General features: G+C 39.4%; 1 protein-coding gene across 2 annotated transcripts in view; it reads left to right on the top strand.

Annotated features, from left to right (window-relative positions):
* gfra1a (gdnf family receptor alpha 1a) overlaps positions 1-23,646 on the top strand; it is a 108,653-nt gene extending 85,007 nt beyond the window's left edge. For both annotated transcript variants that reach the window (XM_036575124.1, XM_036575123.1), the window contains 4 exons: positions 2,866-3,000; positions 10,721-10,896; positions 18,060-18,104; positions 20,906-23,646. In XM_036575124.1, coding sequence (XP_036431017.1) covers positions 2,866-3,000; positions 10,721-10,896; positions 18,060-18,104; positions 20,906-21,061 — 512 coding nt within the window. In that variant the 3' untranslated portion in view covers positions 21,062-23,646. The remainder of the gene's footprint in view (positions 1-2,865; positions 3,001-10,720; positions 10,897-18,059; positions 18,105-20,905) is intronic.
* The last annotated feature ends 2,170 nt before the right edge of the window (positions 23,647-25,816 follow it).

Raw genomic sequence — 25,816 nt, 5'->3', positions numbered from 1 at the left:
CAGTAATGAGTCCTACTGCTCTAAAACTGAACAGCAAATCTCTCTGTGCTCATTCTGCTCTGCTGTTGTTAAACTCATTAGTGACCGCTCTCCTTACTCAACTTTGACTACCGTAGTGCTGCACGACTCATCCGCGAACGTTCCTAGCCCTGCCAAAGCCATTGCCTATGCTCCGGCAATAAACCTCCTGCTGCTCCTAAACTAATCTGTGTCTTTTCCAGACAACCGTAATGTGTCCAATTCCTCCCCCATGCCCACTTTTCATTTACATGCACAGTTAGAGGCTCTCGTCCCCAATCGAGTCCACACAATGAGACTGAAGCAGTTATAAAATCCTTCATCATTCCCAGCCATTAGATCTGCCGCCAAATCCTGCAGCCAAAGCGAAAGCGGAGAGACAGAGGCTGTGGTGCAGAGAACTGGGAAGAGAATAGAATACGCAGAAAAGGAAGCAATGAAGTAAAAAAAAAAAGGGGGGAAACTGCAGGGCACACGTTCGGAAACCGAAGAGAGGACATAGAGGCAGACAAATCCTTTTGTGTCCCTTTTTCTCATCAACTGAGACAAACTTGCCTGCTTCATCTATCACATCCTGCCAGAACGCAGCTGCTGAAGAGCTTGCACGCAGCAACTGGTGCAAACTCTGAGCCGACCTGCAGTAAAACAAAACCAGTGCATCTGGCTCACTGCCAGATACATGGTGAAGGCAGAAAGAAGTAGAGGATTTCAAACCACGTCTGTTTGTTTTGAAGTAAAAGAGGGATGAGTCCGGGTCTGCTCTCCAAGCTTTCTGCGCACTGTAACAGAGACAGGAGACAAGGACAGTGGAACACAGCAGTGCAGGTATTAGTCAGTGATTAACTCGTGCTGTTGCTCTAGCAGTGGGAGACTGTGTCTCTGCACAGGAGGAAGCAGTCAAACCTCCACTACACAGCTTTCTGATCAGGTCGAGCAAGCGTAACAATCATAGAGCAACAGCACAACACAGAACAGAATAATCCACACTACGAGCCAAAAATATGGAAGCAAGCCATTATTTTTAAAGTTTCAAAGATATACCAACTCAAGACAGCACATGTTTACTGATATCTAGTTTAGGCAACTAAACTAAACCAATGGATATTCCATTGGTGTTCTTAAGGCACACTCATGCTAGCTTTTGTCAGGGAAATTCCACAAGCAAAATTACATTAATTTTTAGTGGAATTGGCAGCGATGAATGTTTTTGCATTGCGGGCGTCCAGAGTGAAGCGAAACTTGATGTGGTGAACATGAGTTTCCATCCTTGTCAAATAGCGCTACCGCAAAATACGTAGTGAGAAGGACTGTCAGTCAGTTGTATCTTACAGGATTGCCAGACACAAGAGGGCGCTCCCGAGCGAGTCCAGAGTGAATAGGTTTCTAGGGCGATTTTGTGCAAAATTGCTGTAAATGCTGAATCATTTTTATACAGAAAAAAATTATCAGCGTTTTTATCAGCACTTAGTATCGTTAATGCTCACATCCTATGACCCAAAAGCCATAGAAAAATGGAAGCCTGTAGAAAAATGGAAAGATGTTGATAGGTTTTCATTATGATTTTTAATAGAATACATCATTCTTGTCTTCACATAAATTAGAAACGTTTAGTTTGTAGCCGTTTAGCTCCATTTACCCCCCATTCACTGAGGACTCATTGGCAGGCACCCTCTAGCATGTTTTCGACAGTTCAGTTGTTTTTTGATATAATGGTAGAAATAGGAAGTGGCTGAGCTCCCCTTAAACTCGCTCTGCTGCTACTGCTTTGGTCATGTTGACCCATTTTTGAACAGCCAGAGCTTCATAAAGCAGCTTCAAAATGAAGGAAGCATTAATATTAGCAGTGTCTAAACACAACCTTTTACACATTTATTTCCGCCTGGCTATAAACAAACACATAAAAAGTGGCCCCAAAACGGATTTGGACACTTTAACTATTAGTTAAACTTTCTTAGTTCTTTAAATTACTCCATAAAATGTTCAACAAAATGATATTTGTTTCAGAGAAAAATACTTTTAACACAACATCAAACTGATGGTAGACTCTGTTGAGAAAGCCTGAAAGCTGTTCAAGCAGGTGGAAACTGCGGCAAAGTCCAGTGCTGTTTTTCTTACAATTGTGTTGGTGAGCTTGTGTTCATTTATGGGATCACGAACTTACAAATGCTTTTTAGATGCAAACTTGCAGACGTCTGTAAAGAAACTGCTCAAACCATAACAATCTGACACGTACTGGACACTTTTTGAAAGAATACTTGGCCAAAAAGTCTTGCAACGGTCTTGTTTAAAATACATTTTGACAATGAACTTTGAATTTGTGAATTTGGCATGAATGCCAAGTACTTATTGTGGCCACTTTTTAATTTTTTGTTTTTACTATTTATGTTTGGTGAGTTATCTAGCTTGACAACTGCACCACAGTGGAGGGTTAGTCTTCCTCTCCCGCCATAGTCATGCCTCTTTCCTAAGATGACACAAGTTGCAAATCTCTAGTGTGGTTGCAGTTTTACTCCCGCGTATTACATGAGAAAGGCCTTTGTGCTCTTTTAATAACAGTCCCTTATGGTTAACTGTGATTTATAAATTCCTAATGTATCACATCTGATTGAGTTAATAAAGCCTTTAGGAGCATCTGAGTGGTGGAATCAGGTGCATTTGATTAGAGCTGCACTCAAAATCAGCAGGAGCAATGCGAATGAAGAATCATTTAGTTTACACTATTGCTGGAGACATTTAGGCAAGACTTTTTCCTTTAAATCTGATGCATCTGAAGCATTAAAACCAAGCTGTTCTAAGAAAGAAGTAGCTCAAATTACAGAATTTAAGTTGTATAATTTTCCTTCACAGGTACAGTGATGACACCAAACTACCTGCGCTCCCCCAAAATCAGCGTGTCGCCCTTCTGTGACTGCAGCAGCAGCGGCAACAGTAAAGAGGAATGTGACAGATTCACCGAATTCTTTACCGACAACGTCTGCCTGCGTGAGTAACAGCACCATCTGCAGTCTCTCACTCTATCTATCTCTCTCTACTATTGGTTGTCCGCTCTTTCTACCAAGCATCTTGCAATTTGATCTAACTCAGCTTTCACTTCTTCTTCCTTCTTCATGCTCGCTGTTGTTTGTCTACCCTTCATTCTTCTCTCTGTGCTTCCAGCTGCTTTCGACCACCTGTCAGTTCGTATATTTGTGTTTCGGCCAGCTCTTCTCTATAAGGCCTGTTCACTTTCCTGTAGCTACACGTCCTTGGTTGCATTTCATTTTAAGTTTTTTTTTATATGCTTCCTCTCTTCCTTGCCTGCAGCCACCCAGCCATCCTGTCACATTTCAGCTTCGTTTAATTAAAGCTGTACTCAACATCAGGTCTGTTAATACAGTGGGATCAGACAGGCTTTTGGAGCTGCTGTGGATTCAGCAGAGTAGATAAAAAGATCAGCACTGGAGCTTCAGCATTTGTTTGAGCCCATGATCTGCCTTATCAGCTCTGTTAATGGATATCTGAAACCCCTCTGATCTTCTCATGAGGCTCTGCAGCCAAACATGGCATGATAACCACTTTTTCTTTTCCAAAGGCCATACTCAAACCTTGACTATTTGGTGATACTGAGACCATTTTTTATTAACACCTATTAACTACACCAGTAATAACCTCGGTTTTTAGGGTTAATAATCAGCTAGAATCTCAGACTAGAATCTCAGTTTTATTCAGTTAAACATATCACATATAGTACAAATGCAAAATTAGACTATTTAAAATAAGGATTAAATATTAATTCTACGTGCCAAGCGATTCTGTGATATTTCTGGCTAGATTTGTTACAGAATCTGATCAGATACATTCTTTCTTAATCCAGTCCAGTATTTTCTGCTCATGTCACCCTGATACAAATACTCTGAGTCAGCTCTAATGGTGGCATCTAGCAGTTAGAGACTGGTAATATGAGTGAATGCTGAAGACCAAACAGGAGTCAAGAGAATGGTGTACTCTAGAATGGCAGAGTAGGAGGGATGTGTTTAGTCCCTGGTCAGTTTTCTGACTCCCTGCTCTCATGCTAGACCACTGAGTGGAGGTCCAGCCTGTATGTGAGGGTCCTGTGCTAAACAAGATTTATTTCTGCCTGTACTGTGGCCCTGGAGGATGAGTTGAAGAACGCAGCTCTGGAGGTTAAACAGGGTTACCCTCCGTCTCCACTGCTTTCTGACTTTCTCTCTCACCCAGTGTACCGCACACAAACACACATATACACAGTCGTCTCTTGCTCTTAGTATGGACAGAACCACATCCAGAAACTTATTTTGTTTCTTGTTTTTTGTCCCATATGTATTTTATACACAATATTGTGCAGACATCAGAAACCACCCTTCCATTTATTTAATTTCCACTACATACATACATACATCATCTAAACTGCTTATCCTTCTGGGTCGCGGTGGGGTGCTGGAGCCTATCCCAGCTGTCATTGGGCGGAAGGCAGGATACACCCTGGACAGGTCGGCAGTCCATCGCAGGGCAGACAGACAGACATACACATTCACACACACACACTCACACCTAGGGGCAATTTTAGCATGTCCAATTGGCCTGACTGCATGTTTTTGGACTGTGGGAGGAAACCGGAGTACCCGGAGGAAACCCACGCAGACACGGGGAGAACATGTAAGTTATTCATTTTTCGGTGTCAGAAAAAAGCAGAACATATATTTGACAGATAATTACACAGAAGCCTCAGCAGCTAAATATAATATCAGATTTTTCAGTATTTAGTGTGTTCACTCTTTGTCTTTATAACAGTGTCCATTCTATTTGAGAGACTTAATTTCAGTTTTTCTAAGAAATTTGCAAGGATATTTTTCCACACCTCAAAAATGATGTTGGTTAAATTTTCTGTATCTCACAATCCATTGTTCTCAAAAGATAGTTTTAGATTGGAAGCAGCTTGATTTTCTCCTCTCTCAAAGATGAAAGTGCTGTTTATGTGATGGGCAAAGTCTGGTAGTCTGTCAGGTCCTGCATGGTTGTTAGGAGTCCCATTTTCTCTGTTTCTTTTAGTAAATTTTTTGAACTCCAATTTTGGAAATATGTCCATTAGCCATTTTACACGCCCATGCAAAATATGCCATTGAGCTTTTCTTAAAATGGAGTGTACAAAGTCAAGACCAATTTGTTGGTCCCGTTTTTTCTCTGGCCGTGTTTCTTATAAAATCAGTGCATTTTTGACCTGAAAATGTACAAGAACGGCCACACACACACACACACACACACACACACACACACACACACTCTCACTCTTTACCTCAGTGGGGTCCTACCTACAAAGGTGGTTGAGAGGGCACAAAGATGGACAGCTCTCTCTGTGTCTCTCTCTCTGTCTGTCTCTCTCTCTCTTGTGTCTCATTAGTGGAGCTCAGTGTTAAAGCGTGCTGACAGGTGTGGGGGCGCCTGGCCCGTGCCGTCAACGTGCAAGTGTTTCAGAGCCGGTGACGGAGCCTCTCTCAGGCCCTCACACCTCTCTCCTGCCCGCAGGGCCACACACACATCTATCTGTCTGCTGCTGCAGCTACGACGAGTGTAATGCACCAGTACTCTGTGATACAGCAGTTTAAACAGGGCCACCAGCAGCACTGAATTAATATGTAACAGTCAGCGAGAATCTCAGTGTGTCATAACACAGGAGTCTAATGCTATGACTGTCATTCTTTTATGCATTTGATATGTATCATTTACGTAAATGTAGTTATGTAATTAATTACAAGTTACGTTAACACTCTGTTAAACATTTAAAATCTCTGAGTGTTTTGTGTTTGTTTAGATGTCAAGAAATCACAAAAAATGTACAGGATGTTTTTTTATTGGATGGATTTATTTAATTAATCCAATAATTTATTTAGCACCTTAAATAAATTTTAAATGTACACTACCTTCAGTTTCCCAGGGGAAAGCGCATATTTGTAAATTTTCATTTCTTAAAGTTTTGCAGTAGCAATAAATAAAAGAAGTAAATAAATAAAAAGCATGAAGTCAAGCCAGGGTGCATGAATTCATGAAATCAAACCTAATATATTTATATATATAATTTGTATATATATATATATATATATATGTGTGTGTGTGTGTATATATAATATAACTACAATGGAATATGGCACAATTACATTCCCTAATTAAAGGTACTGAAGACCTTTAGGGGTACCACCTCAGTGACGTGAGGGGTACTGCACCAGTGACTGTTTATTAGATTATTTTCTGAGAGAGCACAAGTGAGAAATAATCAATTAAAAAATACACTTTCGCTTTTGTTGCTGCTGATGATAAATGCAACTTTTAAGGGTCATAATCAGCTAGAATCTCATTGTTTTGAATAAAAAGTCCCAGTGTTACTTAGATGATGCAGAGCCTGTATGAGCTCACTCTGGGCTGTGCAGGTTTAACCCTTGTGTGGTGTTGGGGTCTGTGGGACCCCACACTGTTCACGGGAAATAAAAGTGTGGAGGTGCTGTGTCCTTCACTCTGTTCTCCTCCTACATGGCCTGCTGTTTGTGTGTGTGTGTCTGTGTGTGTATGTGTTTGTATATATGTGTGTGTGTGTGTGTGTGTGTGAGGGTGGACAACATGGACAGGCTGCTGATTGGCTACAGCTGCTAAAGGAGAACCCTACGCTGGCCACATGTGATATTTTAAACATCTGGTATTTTTACATAAATTGTTGTGGCTGTATTGATTTAAAAAAACAAAATGCGGTGGGTCCACCAGACCACTGAGTAACAAACACATCAGCACCACACAAGGGTTAAATGTGCTATGTAGGAGTCATATAACCAGTGATTTTTCTGTATACTTTAAAATATAGATGCTTGCATTTCTGCGTTCAGAGCTGGTTGTTTTGCTGTTAGTGAGTCATGTTCCATTATCGCTGGCTGAATTTACTGGGCCATTCAGACACTCACACAGCATTCCTGCGGATACTTAAAAGCCTTATAAAATCTTAATGTTGACTTGAAAATTTAAGGACATAAAATGTCGGAAATTGTCTTATTTTTGGCCCTAACAGATATTCTATTTAAGGATGTCTGATCACAGCACATTGTAATGGATCAGGAATCCAGACTTTATTCTACAACCTGCAGCAGTGAGGTGCGTTTTCAGGAGGCAACAAAGTGGTTTAAATGTCAGCAGTGTAGAACTAATTTAAGGTGGAAAATGCATTATCTGCAGTGCTTGTGTTTCTACTGTGTTTGAATTAAACACCTTTCCTCTAAACACTGGCTTGAAAAAGTGAGTGTTCGGCTTCTTCTTTTTCTTTTTAATTTTTTTTAGTGACAAGATATATTTTTTAAAAGTCTACCTTTTTAAATTATATATTGTTTTTTCGTTTTGGCTTTCGGCCCACGACAAACATTGCACTTTGGCCACCAAGACAAAAAGTTTAAGCACCCTTGGATTAGACTAAGCATCAGATCATACGCCATATTAAAGGACTTTGATTGGATGGGAGGGCGGGCAATGCTGAGTTGAGTACTGTGCACTCTGGTATTACTCTTTATTTCACTAAACAATATTGTGTATGTAAATAACACCTACAAAACACCAACACCTAACACCTCTATACACAGAAATATAATAAATTACTACTATGGGCTAGGAAATATCTGTAATATTAGTAGGCCCTTTAATCAAAACATTATTAACATTAAATAACTGAAGGATCTTCCTTCTTATGACCATTTCAGGCAAAGAGAAAGCTACATTTTTCAACACTGCATGACGAAACAGTATCTCAGTACATTAATGCAAGCTTTAATAACACATCAACACACAGCCCTTCAGATACTTTTGGAATAAAGCCCTTAGTATACTGGTTAAAACACATGTTCTAGGAGAAATAGGCACAGAGGCTTTGAAATAAACATTACGTTAATCAGTAACCAGGCCTGTTGCAGATTATTCCATCCATGATTGATGTTCACGGACAACTTACAGTCGATAATCAAACTGCGAAGTTTCAGTGTCGTTCTGTACAATCAGCAGTGATTAATTATCAAAGTGGAAGGGGGTATGACCCAATATTTACATGTGCTGTATTTACCCAGCTGAAGGTTACTGGCTGGTCGTTCAGACTTTGTCACAAACAGGACACATTTCAGGGACAGAGGTTACATATTTACATGCATGACACGGTTTCCATAGACATTTCATTCTGCTTGTCCCTCTAATTCAAACAGCTCCGTGCTTAGATGCAGGAGCAGGTTATATGTATATTGGTAAACGACTGCTTTTTCTCATATATCAGAAGGACATTCTAGCAATCCTGAAAGGAGAAACAGCACCATGTTCACATGCAAATGGACACCCACTCCACACATATGTCCAGGAACAAGCATTAGGAAGATAGTACTAAGACAATGTACACAGTGAATCTCATCCTCAGCCTTGATTTGGATACCTAGTGCCAGGCAAAAGATAACACTCCCCTGGTGTAATGTACCTTAATAATGAGTGCATCACATTTGCTTTATTTCTGTCACTCCGGCACCCGTAATGTCTCTCACAATGATTAGTGCAATTGTAGAATAACCAGTTATAGGACTGTGGAAAATATATATACATCGATCAGGCATAACATTATGACCACCTCCTTGTTTCTAAGCTCATTGTCCATTTTATCAGCTCCACTTACTATATAGGTGCACTTTGTAGTTCTACAGTTAGAGACTGTAGTCCATCTGTTTCTCTGCATACTTTGTTAGCCCTCTTTTACCCTGTTCTTCAGTGGTCAGGACCCCCATGGACCCTCACAGAGCAGGTACTATTTGGGTGGTGGATCATTCTCAGCACTGCAGTAACACTGACATGATGGTGGTGTGTTAGTGTGTGTTGCGCTGGTCTGAGTGGATCAAACACTGGAGTTTTAAACACTGTGTCCACTCATTGTCCACTATATTTGACACTCCTACCTTGTCAGTCCACCTTGTAGATGTAAAGTCAGAGACGATAGCTCATCTGCTGCTTCACAGTTTGTGTTGGTCATCCTCTAGTCCTTCATCAGTGGTCACAGGACGGTGTTGGCTGGATATTTTTGGTTAATGGACTATTCTCAGTCTAGCAGTGACACTTCAACAGCACTGCTGTGTCTGATCCACTCTGACCAGCGCAACACACATTAACACACCACCACCATGTCAGTGTTACTGCAGTGCTGGGAATGATCCACCACCCAAATAGTACCTGCTCTGTGAGGGTCCATGGGGGTCCTGACCACTGAAGAACAGGGTAAAAGAGGGCTAACAAAGTATGCAGAGAAACAGATGGACTACAGTCTCTAACTGTAGAACTACAAAGTGCACCTATATAGTAAGTGGAGCTGATAAAATGGACAATGAGCGTAGAAACAAGGAGGTGGTCATAATGTTATGCCTGATCGGTGTATATATGTAATACAATCGCTCACATTTGAAAATGTCAAGACATCTAGCAGATAAAAGGAGCAAATTTGAGATTATGTGTTATTGCACCTCAGACCAATGTGTTGTTCTCCCATACCAACAAATCTCAAAAATTTGAACCATTATCTTAATTTCTGTTTGTCTGAGCATGTACAATACTGTGCAAACGTCAGTGATTACTCTTCTGTTTTTAACTTGTTTATCCAAAGTCTGTTAAGTACAAGTTATTCATTTTTCAATGTCAGAAAAAAAACAACACAATGTATATTTAATAATGTATATTTAACACACAATTACATAAAAGCCTCTAATTACATAAAATACTATATCAGTATTTAATTTGTCAGCTCTTTACTTTCTTGTACCTACTGTCACATTAACTCTTCCAGCCTTCCAATCAAAACCAGCAGCCTTCCAAACCAGCAGCAAGCAACAAGTTCCCAAAGGAGTCACTGACATAATGTATCATAATATGTTCCCCTTCAAAAAGACAATAATATTTACACAAGCTGCCTTGCAAATTTCTCTCTCATGGTCATCCAAATGACTAAGAAGATATTTCTGAGGAGATTAGATATAAAATAATCTATATGCATAAAGAAGGGGAAAGTCAAAGCAAAAGAAATGAAAAAAACAAGTGTTCCCAAAACGAGAGTTCAAAAAATTATTAAAAGCTATAGAGCAAATGGGAGTCTTAACAACTGTGCAAGAGCTGGTAGACCTCCAAAACTGGTCCAAATGAGATAAACAGCACTTCCTTCTTGCTTCAGATCTGAAAAAATCCACAGGTGTTTCTGTCCATCCTTCCACTGTGAGGAGACAACTCAGTGCTATGAGTCTGAAAGGATGTGTAGCAAATTTAACAAATAAAAATTGCACTAGAACGCCAAACTGTACTGATAAGTTAGACTGATAAACCTAGATTCGTACTTGGATCTTGAAAAGCAGAAAGTGCAACCAACTTCTAGGACTGAACTTTGGAGGTGTAGAAAAATAGTGTGGACACTAAATACTAAAAACGTTATGATATACTTGTTGAGGCTTTAAAAAATAAAAAAAAATCTCAAGAAAAATCTAAAACGTTCTGTCGAAAACAGCCCCATGTTTTCAACATGGCCTCAGGCTTTTGAACCCCACTGTATCTTTTTAGTTGTTTTTCTGACATTGAAAAATGTATAACTTGTACTTAATGACCACTTTGACTGGAAACTGAATAAAGTAGTATATGTTATACCGAAGATATGTCTCTGTTGTGTCTGTAGGAAATGCCATCCAGGCGTTTGGAAATGGGACGGACGTGAGTGTGTGGCAGCCCATGCCTCCGGTACAGACCACCACCTCCATAACCACCCCGTCCCAGAGAGCACGTGACAGGGACCGACTGTCCAATGTCTTGGAGCCTGAAGACTCTCTCTACCAGTTCTGTGGAAGCCTGCAGGTCAGTCACTGTGCTTATCAGAGAGTTAGCCAAACACATTAAAACCACTTATGTATTTGAGTGTTTTGACACTGAAAAAATGGTCCATGATGAAAATAGGGTAAGTCAAATCATTATTAAAATTAAATAAAGCAGGTATTTCAAACAGGTTTTTATAAACAGATGACACTTTCAGGCCAAAAGGAAGCTACATTATTTTATCACTGCATGACAAGCAGTATTTCATTGCATTAAATGCAAGCTTTAATAACACATCAACACTCAGCACTTCAGATACTTTTGGAATAAAGCCACCTGAATATACTGGTTAGAATACATGTTCCAGGAGACAGCCAAACACATACAGTTTGCATTTATTAATAGAACCATGGAAAATCAGTATTTTGTCATTTTTTTTAATGTAGCCTACAAACTTTTAAAGTTTCAAAACATACTATTTATTCCTCAGTCCATACAGTTCCTACACAGAAACGAAAACTGCAGAAACAGCCCTTTCTTACATCAATACAGTTCAGGCAAAAACAAGCAAATTAAAAAAAAACAACAATTGTGTTGATATGTTTAATTTGTGAGCAAATACTTGCCACATTCTAATAATATAGATTCAAAGTGCCATTTTCAGTGCAGAAAGTGATACGAATACTACATAACTGTGTTATAAACACAGAAATCAAATCTGTGTTGTCAATCACAGCCACTCTACCACCACTGTAACAGTACTATTGTAATTTGATATTCATTATTTCTCACACATAGCTCACTGAATCAAAAAGATTTTTTTTCCTTAAGTGCAGATTCAAAACTTTCAGTCAATACTACAAATTGTGTTTGTAGAAGAAGAGATATTTTATTATTATTTTATGAAAAGTTAGTGTTGTGTACAGTATTGGTTGCAGTATGAAACACCATCTTTAACATTTATACCATTTATTTGTCATCACTCAACATCAAAATCAACTGAAAAAGTACATACTTGAACCGGTCCATACAGAATGTAAAGTGAATGTAAACTGAATATGTATTGTAACTACTGTGTAATAAATTATGTAATTGTTATTACATTTAAAAAAAGAACACAAGGACAATAATAACTCAGTTCCTGATGACTCACAGCACTGCGGTTTCAGCTTTTCCCTGCCCCAAAAACAACAACTGATCCAGCTTATCTGCTGATTATCAAGGCCTTCATGAGCTACAGGAGGTGTGTTTGGGCAGGGGATGGTTTGTACAGTGCTGTGGGCAAAAAAAAATGCTTATTTCTTTGGCTGGTTAATCTGCTCTTCTCCTTTAATATGACTTCTCAATACTGTTTAGTTTTTGTCATAAACTACCTGATTTATAGGCCAAACCTCAGTCACTTTTTATCATTACTCAAATTAAACAGATCAAAAATTACACTGTGAATGAGCTTGCATTCTCATTAAGAAAAAAAACGCAAATCACAGTACACCAATAAAGGAAGCTTTGGCATCTTTTATATAGGGATAGAAAACAGTGACACACAGAAAGCTTTAGTTGTAGATGCTGATCTATTTTACTATGACCAACATGAACACGCACATATTATAACTCCTCTGGCAGTAGATTTACATGAGTTAAAGGGATTTTTGTCAAAGTCTCTGGATCGCAGGAAACATGTTCGGTTTGATAGGGTTAAGAAATGCTCCTCAAAGTTTCTAAGGCTTAAAGCACTTCATCTATTTCTGAGAGAGGCTTGCAAAAATAAACAGCTGTTACAAGATTGTTTCTTATTCTTAAAATAAAATCACACATGCTTGATGTACAGTCACCGCCACACAAACACTCATTCACCAAAACACATATATGTACAGTACTGTACTGTGTGGAAGTCAGAGACCATCCCTCATTTATTTCACTTCCAACCAAAACAGCCACTCAGTACAAGATATTCATTCTTCTGAAAATGTTTCTGTGAATATCAGATATAAGACAATCCACTTGCATAAGGAACAGGAAAGGAAAATAAGTGAAAAAAGTTTAAAAAATGATTAAAAGATACAGAGAATATGAAAGTCTTTACAACTACGGTAGACCACCAAAACTGTCCCCATCAGATAGACAGCACTTTCACCTGTCCGTCCTTCCACGGTGAGAAGACAACTCAATTCTATGGGTCGGCAAGGATGTGTAGCTGTGAAGAAGCCGTTACCGAGAAAAGGACAAAAAATATGCATATCAAACAAAGAAGCTTCTGGTGCTCACAGAACAATAAACTCACCACACCAGACATAATGAAATGTGCTTAGGATTACTTGGATCATGAGAAACAGCGAGTGCAGCCAACCTCTAAGACTGAACTTTACAGGTGTGGAAAAATATCACTGAAGATTTCTTTGGAAAACTTAAAGTAAGTCTCTCCAAAAGAATGGAAGCTGTAATGAAGGCAGAGTGGACACACTAAAGACAGAAAAAAGGGTATTACGTTTTGTTGTCAAGGCTTCTGTGCAGTTTTCTGCTTTTTTCCCTGGTGCTGAAAAATAAATCATTTGCACTTAGTGGCTGATTTTGAGTGGACATAAAATAACTGAAAGGTGGTCTCTGACTTGCACAGTACTGTACAATTACATAGATGCATACTTTTAGAAGAGAAAGACACAGCACTGGAGTGTGTACTGAGTCAGTTAATGAGTGAGTTTTCTGTGTTTCTGCTACATACAGTCCTCTGAGGGGGAGCAGCTGTGAGATAGAAAACGAAAGAGAAAGAGGGCAGAAAGACAGAGAGAGCTGTGGCAGACTCATGGGAAGAGCCTGTCAGTCTGGAGCATCGATTGCAGATTCCCACAGCAGGCCAAACAGATCTCACTCACAATGAACAAACGTCACTACTCTAGGTCACGGCTACACAGCCAAACTCACAGGCAGTTTGCATTTATTAAAGGGACCATGGAAAATCAATATTTCGTCACGCTTTTTTTAAAAGTAGCCTGTAAACACTGTCAGATTTTCAAGGGTACTATTTATTCCTGTCCATGCAGTCACAAAACTGCAAAAACAACCCCGTTTTTTTTTCTGATGTGTTACAAAAATAAACACATTTACATACATCCACTTATTTAGCCTGTGGCAATTAAACTCTGCCCATTCACACTGAAGTTATGAGGAGTGTTTCAGCCTTTATGAATGAGGCACAATACAGGTCAGCCAATCAGAATGGTGGCCATGGACATGACAGTCTCAAAATCACAGTAACATAAACAGCTTGTTTAATTCTAAGAGATAAAGAGGGGTTGGAAATGGTCGAATTAATTATGACTGTTTTTGTACATAACCTACACAAATGGTGTAAGTGGACCAATTTTTTAGAACATTTCAGAAAATAAAGCACAGGAAAAACGTAGGAAGGATATAGTCTTCCTCACAGGTGAAAAATTATCCAACTCATAGATGTATTGGAATGTTTGTTTCCATTTGTTTTATTCAGAGGCAAGAAGTGAGGGGGCGAGTCCTCTTTGAGGAAGTGAATCATAAATTGTAAATATTAAAACAGTTTTCGCTTCGTCATTCTGAGCTTTGGCTCCTTCCTTTCCTGCCCAGCTTCAGTTCTACTAACACACTCAGTGAGGAATCCATTCATTATTCTGTCACCAAGCCTCCTACACCACCACTATTCCTCTTATGCTAACTGTGCACACACACTGTGCCTGTGCCAAACGCAGTGGGCTTGCAGAAGCTGTAGGGCTGCAGGGCTTCAGCAGGGTGGGCCATGGGCAGCTCTAACTCATCTGCATAAAACTCATTTCCCCTGAGAGTGACGACAGCCGCCATGCAGCCAGAGCTCACGGCCAGATTTTACAAACCGAACGGCAAGCTGCCACACACTGCTGTGCATCTGTATGCGTGCGTACATGTTTTGAGGCTTGAAGTAATCTAAACACAATTTCAGATTTTTCACATCCATCAGATGCATATGTGTATATCTCATTAAATCTTCTTTCAGACCAAATCGCTCTGCTGCTTTCAACAATATGTCCACCAGCATACTATAAAAAATGTAAAGTTAGGTCAACATACAATTAAATGGTAACTTATTTCACAGGCTTTTTTACTTGTTTTGTTGATTTTTGAAGTGACAAGATAGACACAGCCTCTGCTGTAAACTGTTTTTTTAAACAACATTTTTCTGCAAATGTTATCACACTGTTATTTTATTTTTAATTAAATAAAAAAAAGTACAAAAAATAAAACAGCTGTCATATGCAAAAGTTTGGATAGCCTTTCAGTTGTAAAGTCTCAAAACTTAATTAACTTGTTAGGAAATGTCAGCTGGTGGCATGCGCTCCTCTCAGCAGCTGGCTAAGGATCTGAAAATGAAGATAAATGATGCCTACAAAGCAGGGAATGTTATAAAAAAGATATCAAAGCATTTCCAGCTCACGATTTCCACTGTCCAACATGTCAGTAATAAATGACTGTTAAAGGGGAACTGTGGAAGTCACAGCTTCATCTGGGACACCCAAGAAAACTCTCAGACAGGACTGCTCATATGCTGGCCAGAAAGGCAAAGCAAAACCCCCATATGACAGCAAAAGACCTGTGAGAAGGTTTAAATGACACTGTTCTACTGTGAAGCGTTGCTTGGACAAATATGATCTACATAGAAGAGTCATCAGAAGGAAACCCGACCTGCAACCTTAACACAAATGTCAACATCTTAAGTATGCAAAGCAACAATTAGAAAGGCCAGAGGCATTTGAAACAAGTGCTGCTGGATGAAGTACAAATGGAACTCGATGTACATAAAGGTTATGTTTGGCCAAAAAAGGAGCAACATTTGATGAAACAAACAACTTGTCAGCTGTTAAGCATGGGGGTGAATCTGTTATGCTTTAGGGTGGTGTGGCAGCCAGTGGTACAGGAAACATTGCACAGGTAGATGGGTTTCACAAAATAGCAGTAAATTCTGGAGACAAATGTGAGACAGTCAGTCAAGAAACTGAGGCTGAAAAAGGCTGGGTTCTACAACAGGACACAGATCCAAAATATGTCAAAATCCACTATGAAGTAGGTAAAGCAGACTGAAGCTTTTGGAATGACCCTCACAGTCCCCTGACTTGCACATCATTGAAAATCTGTGGCTAGGTCTTAAATTTGCTGCGCATTCAAGAAAGCCCAAGAAATTGCAGAATTAAAAGCATTCAGCACAGAAGAGGGAGTGAAAATTTGTTAAACAAGAATAGAAAGACTCCTAGCTGGCTATAAAAAGTGTTTGCATAGTTGTGATATCTGCCAAAGGGGATGTTACTAAGTACTTACTTAATAGGGTGTCCAAAACTTTTACACATACAAGTACTATTAATACATTAATTAATTAATTAAAACAGATTACTGCAGTGATTGTGCTTCCTTAAAAAAGGGTAATTTGGCCAGGGGCACCCAAACTTTTGCTTACATTTGTATCTCAAATCAAAAATACAGTTTAAGTTGAGCTTTTAATTAAAAAAGCAGTTGAAATTGCTTACATGTATTGTTGGATCTTTATCCAGTGTCCTCCACCCCCTCAGTTTGTTTATTGCTAATTCCAGCCTGTAGGTCAGAACTCCCTCTTTCGCATGATGTCCGCAAGCAGGGGGTGAGTGCTTCCTGCAGAGATTTGAACTAATGACCACAAAATTAGACAAAGTTACCTGCATCACTCCAGAGCTGTGAAATTACAGAAACAAAGAATGAAAACATAAAATAATATCATTTCGACTGATTTCAATGAAAACACTGTGTGTAAGAAAATAAATCATGATTGTATGGAATAAAGTTGCTTATTTGTCTTAATTATCTAGCTTGTTAGAGAGGTACGTTTAACATGACAGCTGTTTGAACAACTGCTTGTACCAGCTTTTTGTACTACTTTGTTCGCCTGCTGTATCATGAACTATGTTCATTGTATGTCAAAAAGTTTGTAGACACCTGCTCATCCCATTTTTCTCCTGAAATCAAGGGTATTAATTGGGAGTTTTCCACCCCATTTGCTGCAGTAACAGCCCCTACTGTTCTGGGAAGGCTTTACACCACATGCTGGATCATTGCTGTGAGGATTTGATTGCATTCAGCCACAAGAGCATTAGTGAGTTCAGCTACTGATATTGGATATATAGTTCTGGATCACAAACACCACTCCTACTCATCCCAATGGTATTGGATAGAGGTCTGTCAGTGCACAGAACAAAGTTCCCCAGCTTTAAATCTCACTGCTGGGGGACTTTATACCCCTATAGCCAACGCTCAGCATTGGACTTGGTGAGTTTAGGCTCCTGCACAGCTGTTCAGAGCATCTCATTCTATCGGTCGATGCTTTTTCAGGGAGATTATATGAGCTGAATTTTCTAATTAGATGTGGTGTCTACAAAATTTGGACAAATCATACAAATAACGCAAATGTGCACTAAATAATACATCACAGATGATTTTATATAAATGGAACGATACAACAAATGAAAAATACTAGCTGCAATCTTGCAAACTAGTGAAAAAATGTCCTAACTAGCGATCAAATGTGTTACAAGCTACTTTCATTATTTTTTAATTGTTTAACTGTAAAGTTGCACAGAATTCTTTTTCATGCAACTCACAACCTGTGACCAGTTGCACCAAAGTTTCACCATGTAAAGCCAGTCAGACCTTTGGTTTGCAGCAGTTCTTGATTCATCATTGGGATCTGGCTTCTATTCTAGAAACTTGTAGGGTAGTATGTAATCCCAGCCTCCAAAACACCTTCTCACCAGGCTGCACTAAGAGAATGCATATTCCATTTGCGTGGCGGGAGCAGCAATGGGCTAAGACGGCGCTGATAAAGCTATGTTTTAGCCTGGTGCATTAGGCAGGGCTGTGTCCGCGCTTCTTTAATGTCTGTAATAAACAAAAGAACACCACAGCAGAAAGCTGTGCCAGCAAGAGCGATCAGGAAAATGCACTCAAGTAATTTGCACCTAAAACTTTCCTTCAGGTCTGATAATGGCATTTAGGGTTCCTCAGGTTTCACTAGTTTTCCTCTGTTTTCTCAGCCCTGCCTTGAGGCTTCTGCATCTTCTGGGTCATCCAGGTTTAGGACAGTGACTTGCTGAAGTTCACCTGGACCGTGTCATTATCTTGAGTAAAAGGCCAAATTACCATGCCATAATACTCTCCTCTTTCTCTCTCTCTGTCTCTAGGCTCAGAAGCTGAAGACCAACAATACAACAGATGTGTTATGTGTGGTAAGTGGACTCTGTCTCTCTAATAAAACTGAAGTCATGCTGGGTAGATGTAAACCAGTCTCGTGCATCAGCAGAGATCTAGCTACATAAAATATGTTCTTCCACAGTAGTGTTGTTACAGTGTATCAATGGCTTTTGTAGGAAATAAACGTGACAGAAAATTACAGACACAACGCAATAGTTATATTGTGACACTGCAACCCGATGGAGAATTTCAGCTGGCCTTTGACCTTGTCCTCAAGTGTGCTTCCTGCCCAGTGTGCTCGTGGTCTTTGTAGTGGGTGATGCTGAAATGTGAGCGTTGCTTATCTTTTGCCTTTTAAAGTTCACTAAATGTCATTGTACATAATAAAAGCAGCATTACACACCGGAGTGACATTTAGTGTTGCTGCAGCAGCCCAAACAGCCTTAAAAGTAACGGCCCTTTTTCAGCCCAACGTTTCATTACAGCATGAAAGAACTTTCTTCATCTCATCTGAACCTGCATAATGTATATCACATACAGAATGGCATTTTTACATCTTCTCCCAACTGAAAATGCATTCTCAGTTGTACAGTTTGTCAATTTATAGGATTTTGGGGCATTAGTGCTGTGTAAGTCCAATGGTGGTATGACAGCGTGTAAAATCTTAAATTCAGCCCTCAAGCATTAATCATTATTACAGATGGTAGCGCTGTTTACAGCACTGTAAATATAGATTAGGGTTCTTCAGCTGTGGTCCTGGAGGGCCAGTGTTCAGCAGAGTTTGCTGACTTCCTTCTTTAAAAATATCTGATTTAAAGGGGAATTCCACCAGTTTTTCAAAATTTGCACAGTTCTGTTGTTGCGATGTAAACAAAGTCATTCAGGGTGGTTTTATGTAAATTGGTTTGTTGTAGAGAAAGTTATAGACTCTGATTTTTTTACAGTGGTGGTGATAGGAAAAAGGGGTCACAATGTCTGCAACACAAATATAGCCCTTTTATGCACTATACAAAACCACTTGTAAACCTACACGTATCTTCTAAGTTTTTATTTGTAATTTTTATGATGGCAAAATGGTTGAAAATCTTAAAAAATTATGTTTTGGGGGACTGTTTTGCCTTACAATGCCCTGCATGTATCCCTTCACAATGAATGGATGAACAAAAAGTTTTAGGCCAAAACTTTTGCAAAACAAAACTATGGTAAAACAGTGTTCTAGGCATCAGGCAGCGTATTCATAACCATTTTATGTAACACCTTTCTGTTATTGAGCTTTTAGGGGCATTAAACTATTCAGACATCTGGTTCCTATCATCACCAGTGTGAACAATTCTGACTTAGTAAGTTTCTCTAGAACAGAGCAATTCACATCAAACCACTCTGAATGACTTTGTTTACATCTTAGCCTTTTACTTATGCTGAAATTTTGAAAAATTGGTGGAGTTAACCTTTAACTTATCTGTTAATTGCCAGATTTAGTGGATGCATTTGAGCAGGCAAATCACCGAATTAAAGAATCCTTTTATATAGGCTTCAGATGTACACTGTTAATACCGCATCATCACCCCACACATACTTGCTCACTAACTCTGAAGAAACTCATAGCTGGCCCAAATCCTGAGACAAGTAAGATGGTGTTTAGACCGCTTAATGTTTTTAAGTCCAGTTTTATATTTAAAGGTCTTAGATAATTTTTTGTTCAGATTCTTCTGAACCAGGTCTTGTAGGAACCATTTTAAATGTGGGATACTTTTTGTTTGGGATTGTATAAGTATTTTACTGTTTCTGGCCACACCCCTTTACATGTGCAGGTACTTATTGTGTAATGGATTTAACCTGCGAGGAATCACCTGGTTAAGAAAAAAACTTTTCAGATCACATTGTTATGCCACCATTAGCCACGTTTACATGCATCTTAATAATCCGTTAATAATCCGACTAATAGCTCAATCGGAATAGAATACGTCCAGGTAAACACCTCAAACGGGATAGTCTAGTCCGATTGAGGCCATTCAGAATACAGTTTCTATCTGATTGAACGAGGTGGGTAAACCTCTAAATAATCTGTTAAATAGAAGAATAATATCTGTGTAAACGTCTGAATTACATTCCAATCGGAACGTGTAAATACGTTCTGCGCATGTGCGTCGCGTCATAGTGAAAGTTGATAACGTTCATCATGGCGGAGCAGAAACTGGTCTGCAGTGGAGACGAAGTTTATGCTTTGAACTTTAAAAGACGGCGGTGGGACGGACGTCCAGCTTATGTGTCTCAGAACACGACGTCTTCCTCTCGGCCTTCTTTAGTAAGGACATGTGAAGCACGTTTTCCTGGTTCTGACATAATTTTAAAGCAGTTAAAAACACAAGCGCGCCAACTGGAAACTCATCTCACTCGGACTGGACCTCACGTGATGTTCGCTGTCATGGTAACGTTTACTCTAAGCGCTACTCCACACGTGCATCATTTTGCATCAGATTACTTGTAGTGAGCACGTAAACGAAGATTTTCCATCAAATTGTTGAATAGAGTGTGCATATAAACACCTCAGTCTGAGTCTGTAAATGTAAATTGAATACAATTGGATTGGCAAAAATCTTTGCGTGTAAACATAGCTATTGTTAATTAACTCTGAGCCTAGACTGACATTAATTTTCAATGGCGATTCACGACTAGCTTTGCAATTTAGTCACAGGCTAGGCTTAATCCATGTCTGGGAATCCATAACTGGCCCTGTAATTCATGTACAGTTGGTTAATTCATTCTCTAATGTGATCTAATCTTACTTGATGAGAACATAAATGCTCTTGCCTAAGTTTGTTCATGTTTCTCCCAGGATCTGCAGATCGACCCCAGCTCCTCCAACACCATCTCCGGAAACTCCTCCGAGCGGCAGGCGTCTCCATCGGGCCTTAGCTCTCTACTGCTGCTGCTGGCCATTTCCCTGCACTGCACCCTCACGCCTATACCTGCCTCCACGGCACAGTTGTAGCCACCTGGCAAAGGCAAAACATGGACGCTCACAATTTGTACAAAATTGATCTCTGTTCCGGTCCACCCGTTGTACTCACCTTCTCTCTTTGTCTCCTCTCTCTCTATCCCTCTTCCTATGGCTCTGGGTTTTAGGAGCTTTGGTTTATGCTGTGTTGACGCAACAAACAAAGTGATTTCGGTGTATTTGAGTTTTCTCTCTGTTCCCTGCTTTTTTTTGTTTGTTTTTTTTTCACTGGGAGAAGAAACGCGGAAAGTGTGAGATTTATTGGAGGTCTTCCAGGCAACATTCCAGGAGGGACCACAGGGTGTTCTCGAGTGGCTGCTGTTTGGTGGATGAGAGGTCATTCAGATGGTCTACAGTGGCTTCAAATACAGTAACTGAGATGCGTGCAGGCGGCTTTGTTAAGTGTGTTTTGGAGAATCACACCTGTGTTGGCGTATTTTGTGTGCTTACTGATATGATACGCATTGACCGGCACACAAAGAAAGCCCAGAAGGAGCTCAGTGGCACGCTGCAGAGTTGTCCGCTATTCCTCACTGTCACTTGGGCTTTCAATGAAGACTCCTGACCGTGCTCCTCTTCCAGGACACATAGAACCATCAATCCTTTTCCTTGCTCTCAGCATAACACATATCAAAAGCTCACTTTCACAGTGCGTCCGAGACCTGCTTGGAAGGTTCGGCTGGGTAGGATTTCAGCGGTGTGTAATGAGTATTCCTACAGGATGATTGCAGTCAGAGCTTTAATGAATTGTTGCGATGGGCAGAGGTTGGTTTTTGAATGCATATAATGCCTAGTTTGAGGGAGGCGTGTGGCAGAGAGAGTGAGAGTATGTTGCAGTGCCTGAGTCGGTTGAGCAGTGGCGCTGGGTATCTGGACCTGTGGAACTGTGCAGAGCAGAGTGCCTCCAAGCCTGTTATGCAGAACAGTCACTGACAGTGTTGTTTCTGATTTAATCAGACATAAACCCTTATCTTCTCTCTTACAAGCCATTGCTGTAATTGTACCCCATCATGCACCTTGCCAAACCGCCCGATACTCATCCGTCCTCAAGAGTGTACATTCATATTGCCTTTACAATGTCGCAGTAGACTGTGCTTGGACCCCTGAGTCCAAATGAAATATGACAGAGTCCTGTATGTATATTCTAGTCTTTTTTTGTATTGTAAGTCTATTCTGAAAGTTACAGAGGGGGTATCTATCATGGCTGCATCATGTCTATATGTCAAACCAAGGTGTAATTTTGCTAGAATAATCTTGATATTGATTTATCTGGAGCAGATTTGATTTAGAAGTTCCCTTTGACTTGAAAATGTATCCAATGAAACAGTCATGCAACACATTCATGAAGCATGTGCAGTTAACCACTTCAGTCGTTGCACACTTGAAGCATTTATGACATGCTCCTATGGTTTGTGTAGCTTTTTGAACAAGAAATTAATGTATTGTACTCCATATTATTTAGAAGGCATCCAGATGTTATAAAAATATATGTATCGTAAAAGCGACTGGATGTTTTTAACAGAAGGTTTTCAGTTTAGAGATGATGTTGCTGTGTCTTATCATACTGAATAAGGCTATGTTGTTGTTTTTTTTTTAAGTAAATATGTATACATCATTTAAAGGAGTAGGCTACATCTGGAATGATTGCTGCCCCAATGGTACCCCAAACTGTTCTACAGACATTTAAGTAAATACAGTTCTATTGTTTAATGGCTTAAAAGAAAAGAGCTCTTATTTTTGTATCTTTTGCATTCTGTTTTATCTCTGTATCCCTCGCCCATGTTACCACACTGAACAGCAACGGAGTTATAAATATAGCATGGGTTGTAATTGCAATAAAGGTTTTGGAGACACGGTAGTAGCAGTTCTAGATGGGCATTTCCTAGGGCAGCTTGTCGCCTGTCATGTGCAGCAAGGCTTGTACTGAGTATACAAAACATTAGGGATGGCTTTCTTATTTTGCTTTGCACTTTAGACTGTTAGGCTGTCACTTGACTCGTTACAGATCTTCTGCTGATCTACACAATTCATGTCAACCTTGCACTGCTTCCACTGATTGCCAGCCATTGACTTAACATCTGTTGAAGTGGTAAACAATTCCAAATAAGTGCCCGAGACTTTTAAGCTTAAAACCCAATCACGGCTCTTCAGCCGTTTTTTTCTTGCTTGTTTTGTCCTTACGTACACGTCTCAGCTGTCACATGCCTTAAAATCCTCCTTTAACCTGCCTCCCCCTTCATCCACACTGATTTAAGTGGATTTAACAGCGAAATCAATTAGAATTCATAGCTTTCAGATGGTCTGTTTTAAGGAGCAGTCAGCCCTGGTGTTTTGTATACTCAGTGTTACGCTGCAACACCCGAATGTGCTTTTTACAAACAGAAAGTCGGAAAATGGTCATCTAAAAAAAGAAATAGCTGAATATTCTTTTACACATCCACATCATACCGGCCATTACAACAGAGGACTTGTTCTTGATTATAAATAAAAGATTCCTCAGCTATCTGACATATTTCTTCCTAGCTTGTGAAAACGTTAAAAGTATTCTATGAAAACAATGATTAAAATGTTGACTCATCCAACCTTATACTGTGGTCTTTTACCATGGGTGAAGTAACGGTACTGGATCAGACTGACAGAAGTGATGGAACATTCATTCAGCCTTCTGGTTTGAGGCACTTATTAAATAAGGAAATATTAGTTTGCCGTTTCACTATTTGGCTATATTTACACTGCAGGTCAAAATGGCCCACATATGATTTTTCACCACTGAATCTGGTGTTTTCTGATTAGATAAATTGAACTCCTTTTTCTACCTTTGTAGTTCAGGTTATATGCAGCATCATTCAATCATTCATTATATCGATTAAAAGACAAAATTCTTGTTTTCCCCTTGTATTTGATCAAAGTGTAGTCACTTTTTTTGGCTCAGTAACATCTGAGTTTTGCTTATAGCACGATTTATGTCAACAATCATAACAAACAGTATGAAATTTCACCTCCCACTCAAACTACCCCCACTTATCATCGAGTAAAATGCTCAGCTAGCTCAGACCCTCCCTGATACCGCACAGTATGTAGCCACTGTGGCCTACCAAACCCATACGGTGCAGCAACACGGCACCCTTACTGCTGTTTCCCTTCACCAGTGAGAGTGGAATAGAAAAGGTTCGTTCAGTTTGTGTGGTTATAAGAGTTTTAAGAGTGATTTAAAATTTTTCTTAATTTTCAAAGTTCAATGTAGTTTTGTAGAGAATGATTAATCTTTTACCCTCCTCTTCCTCAACTTGCTCAGTTCTGACTTTTAGTGAGAAGACAGGAATCTTCACTGACTCTTAGTGACCACACCATTAATCCTTAGATGATATACATCAATTTTGTTTTGTTATAATTTTCAGATTTAATTATGTAACTGCTTATTTGATTGTGTAGTTTATTATGTAATAATAAGAATCGACATTTACATTCAGAACACATTCAAAATATCATAAAATATCTCCCACTTACAAACACAAATGTGATATTGACTGAAAGTCTAGAGTCCGCACTTCCAACAAAACTTGCAATATTCCAATGAGCTACAAGTGAGAATTTCTTCATATCAAATTACAGCATGCAGGTAGCCACAACTTCTAAAGGTTCATTTTAAGGTCCAGAGACAGATTTAGGATGGACACGGCAGACAACACTGCTGTCTCCTGTGTACCGCAAAGGTTTTTATTCCTAATGACTATATCTCTGGCCTTTTCCTTGACCATTTTTTAGATGAATACCCAATGGAGAGTGACCTTTTCATCTCTTACTATTGTACCTGTGGCATCAGACCTATTGTACTTACCTGCTTGGGACACAGTTGTCTGAAATGGAACCAAAATGCCAAGAGCCCAGCCTTATACAATCAGACTACACTTGGACCAGCTCCACAGGACGAGTGCACATAATTCTGCTGTGATCAAGTTGGGTTTGCTGTATCTGGTCTTTTCTGTTCGATATATGCAGTAACATAACATTTATAAAACAAAGTGTGTTTTTTAACATTATGCTATAAATTGTAATTGGCCAGATTTATGTGGTAAAAATGGAGAGCAACAAATCAGAGATGTGCAAAATAGACATCAGGAGAGTGAAACTGTGCAGTTGCTTGGATGGACTGGTTGGAAGTTAAACAAATTTGTTAAAATTGGCTCTTCGCATTAACAGCATGCGATATTCTTTATCATAAATACACAAAAACATTCAGTGTAACAGGGAGCTCGAGGAGACGCTTCCCTGAGAGTAAAAGGTAAGGTTGAAAAAGGTTTAAAAAAAAATTCATTATCATTCCATCCCCTGGCAAAATAAACGCTCTCAAAAATGCAGGAAATTGGATTCCAGATAGCATATGTCAAACTGCCTTTCAAATGAGCGTTAAAAATGAGATGTAATAACAAACTGAATCACCAGAAATCAAAACAACGAAAATGGCTGATCCCACAGTGGCCTTTTTAAACCAGCTGGCTGATTTTAAACTGTAGACTCTGTGGCTGGAGGCCAGGAACAGTTATCTAGTACTGCACACAGACAATACAAATGAAAAGCCGTTACTATTTAAGCAAACTGACATTGCAATAAACATAGGAATGTTTTTATGCCACAGGTCTTTACTAATATATTTACTTAAAATATATTATACATATAAAAATATACACAATATAATTAAGTAGCTAAATCATGAAAAACCTTTTCTTCAAATTAAAATTTAAAATTATG

The sequence above is a fragment of the Colossoma macropomum genome, unplaced genomic scaffold, assembly GCF_904425465.1.
Source record: "Colossoma macropomum unplaced genomic scaffold, Colossoma_macropomum, whole genome shotgun sequence".
Lineage (NCBI taxonomy): Eukaryota > Metazoa > Chordata > Actinopteri > Characiformes > Serrasalmidae > Colossoma > Colossoma macropomum.
The sequence above is the reverse complement of the archived record's forward strand: the minus strand, read 5'-3'. Positions and strand labels throughout refer to the sequence as shown.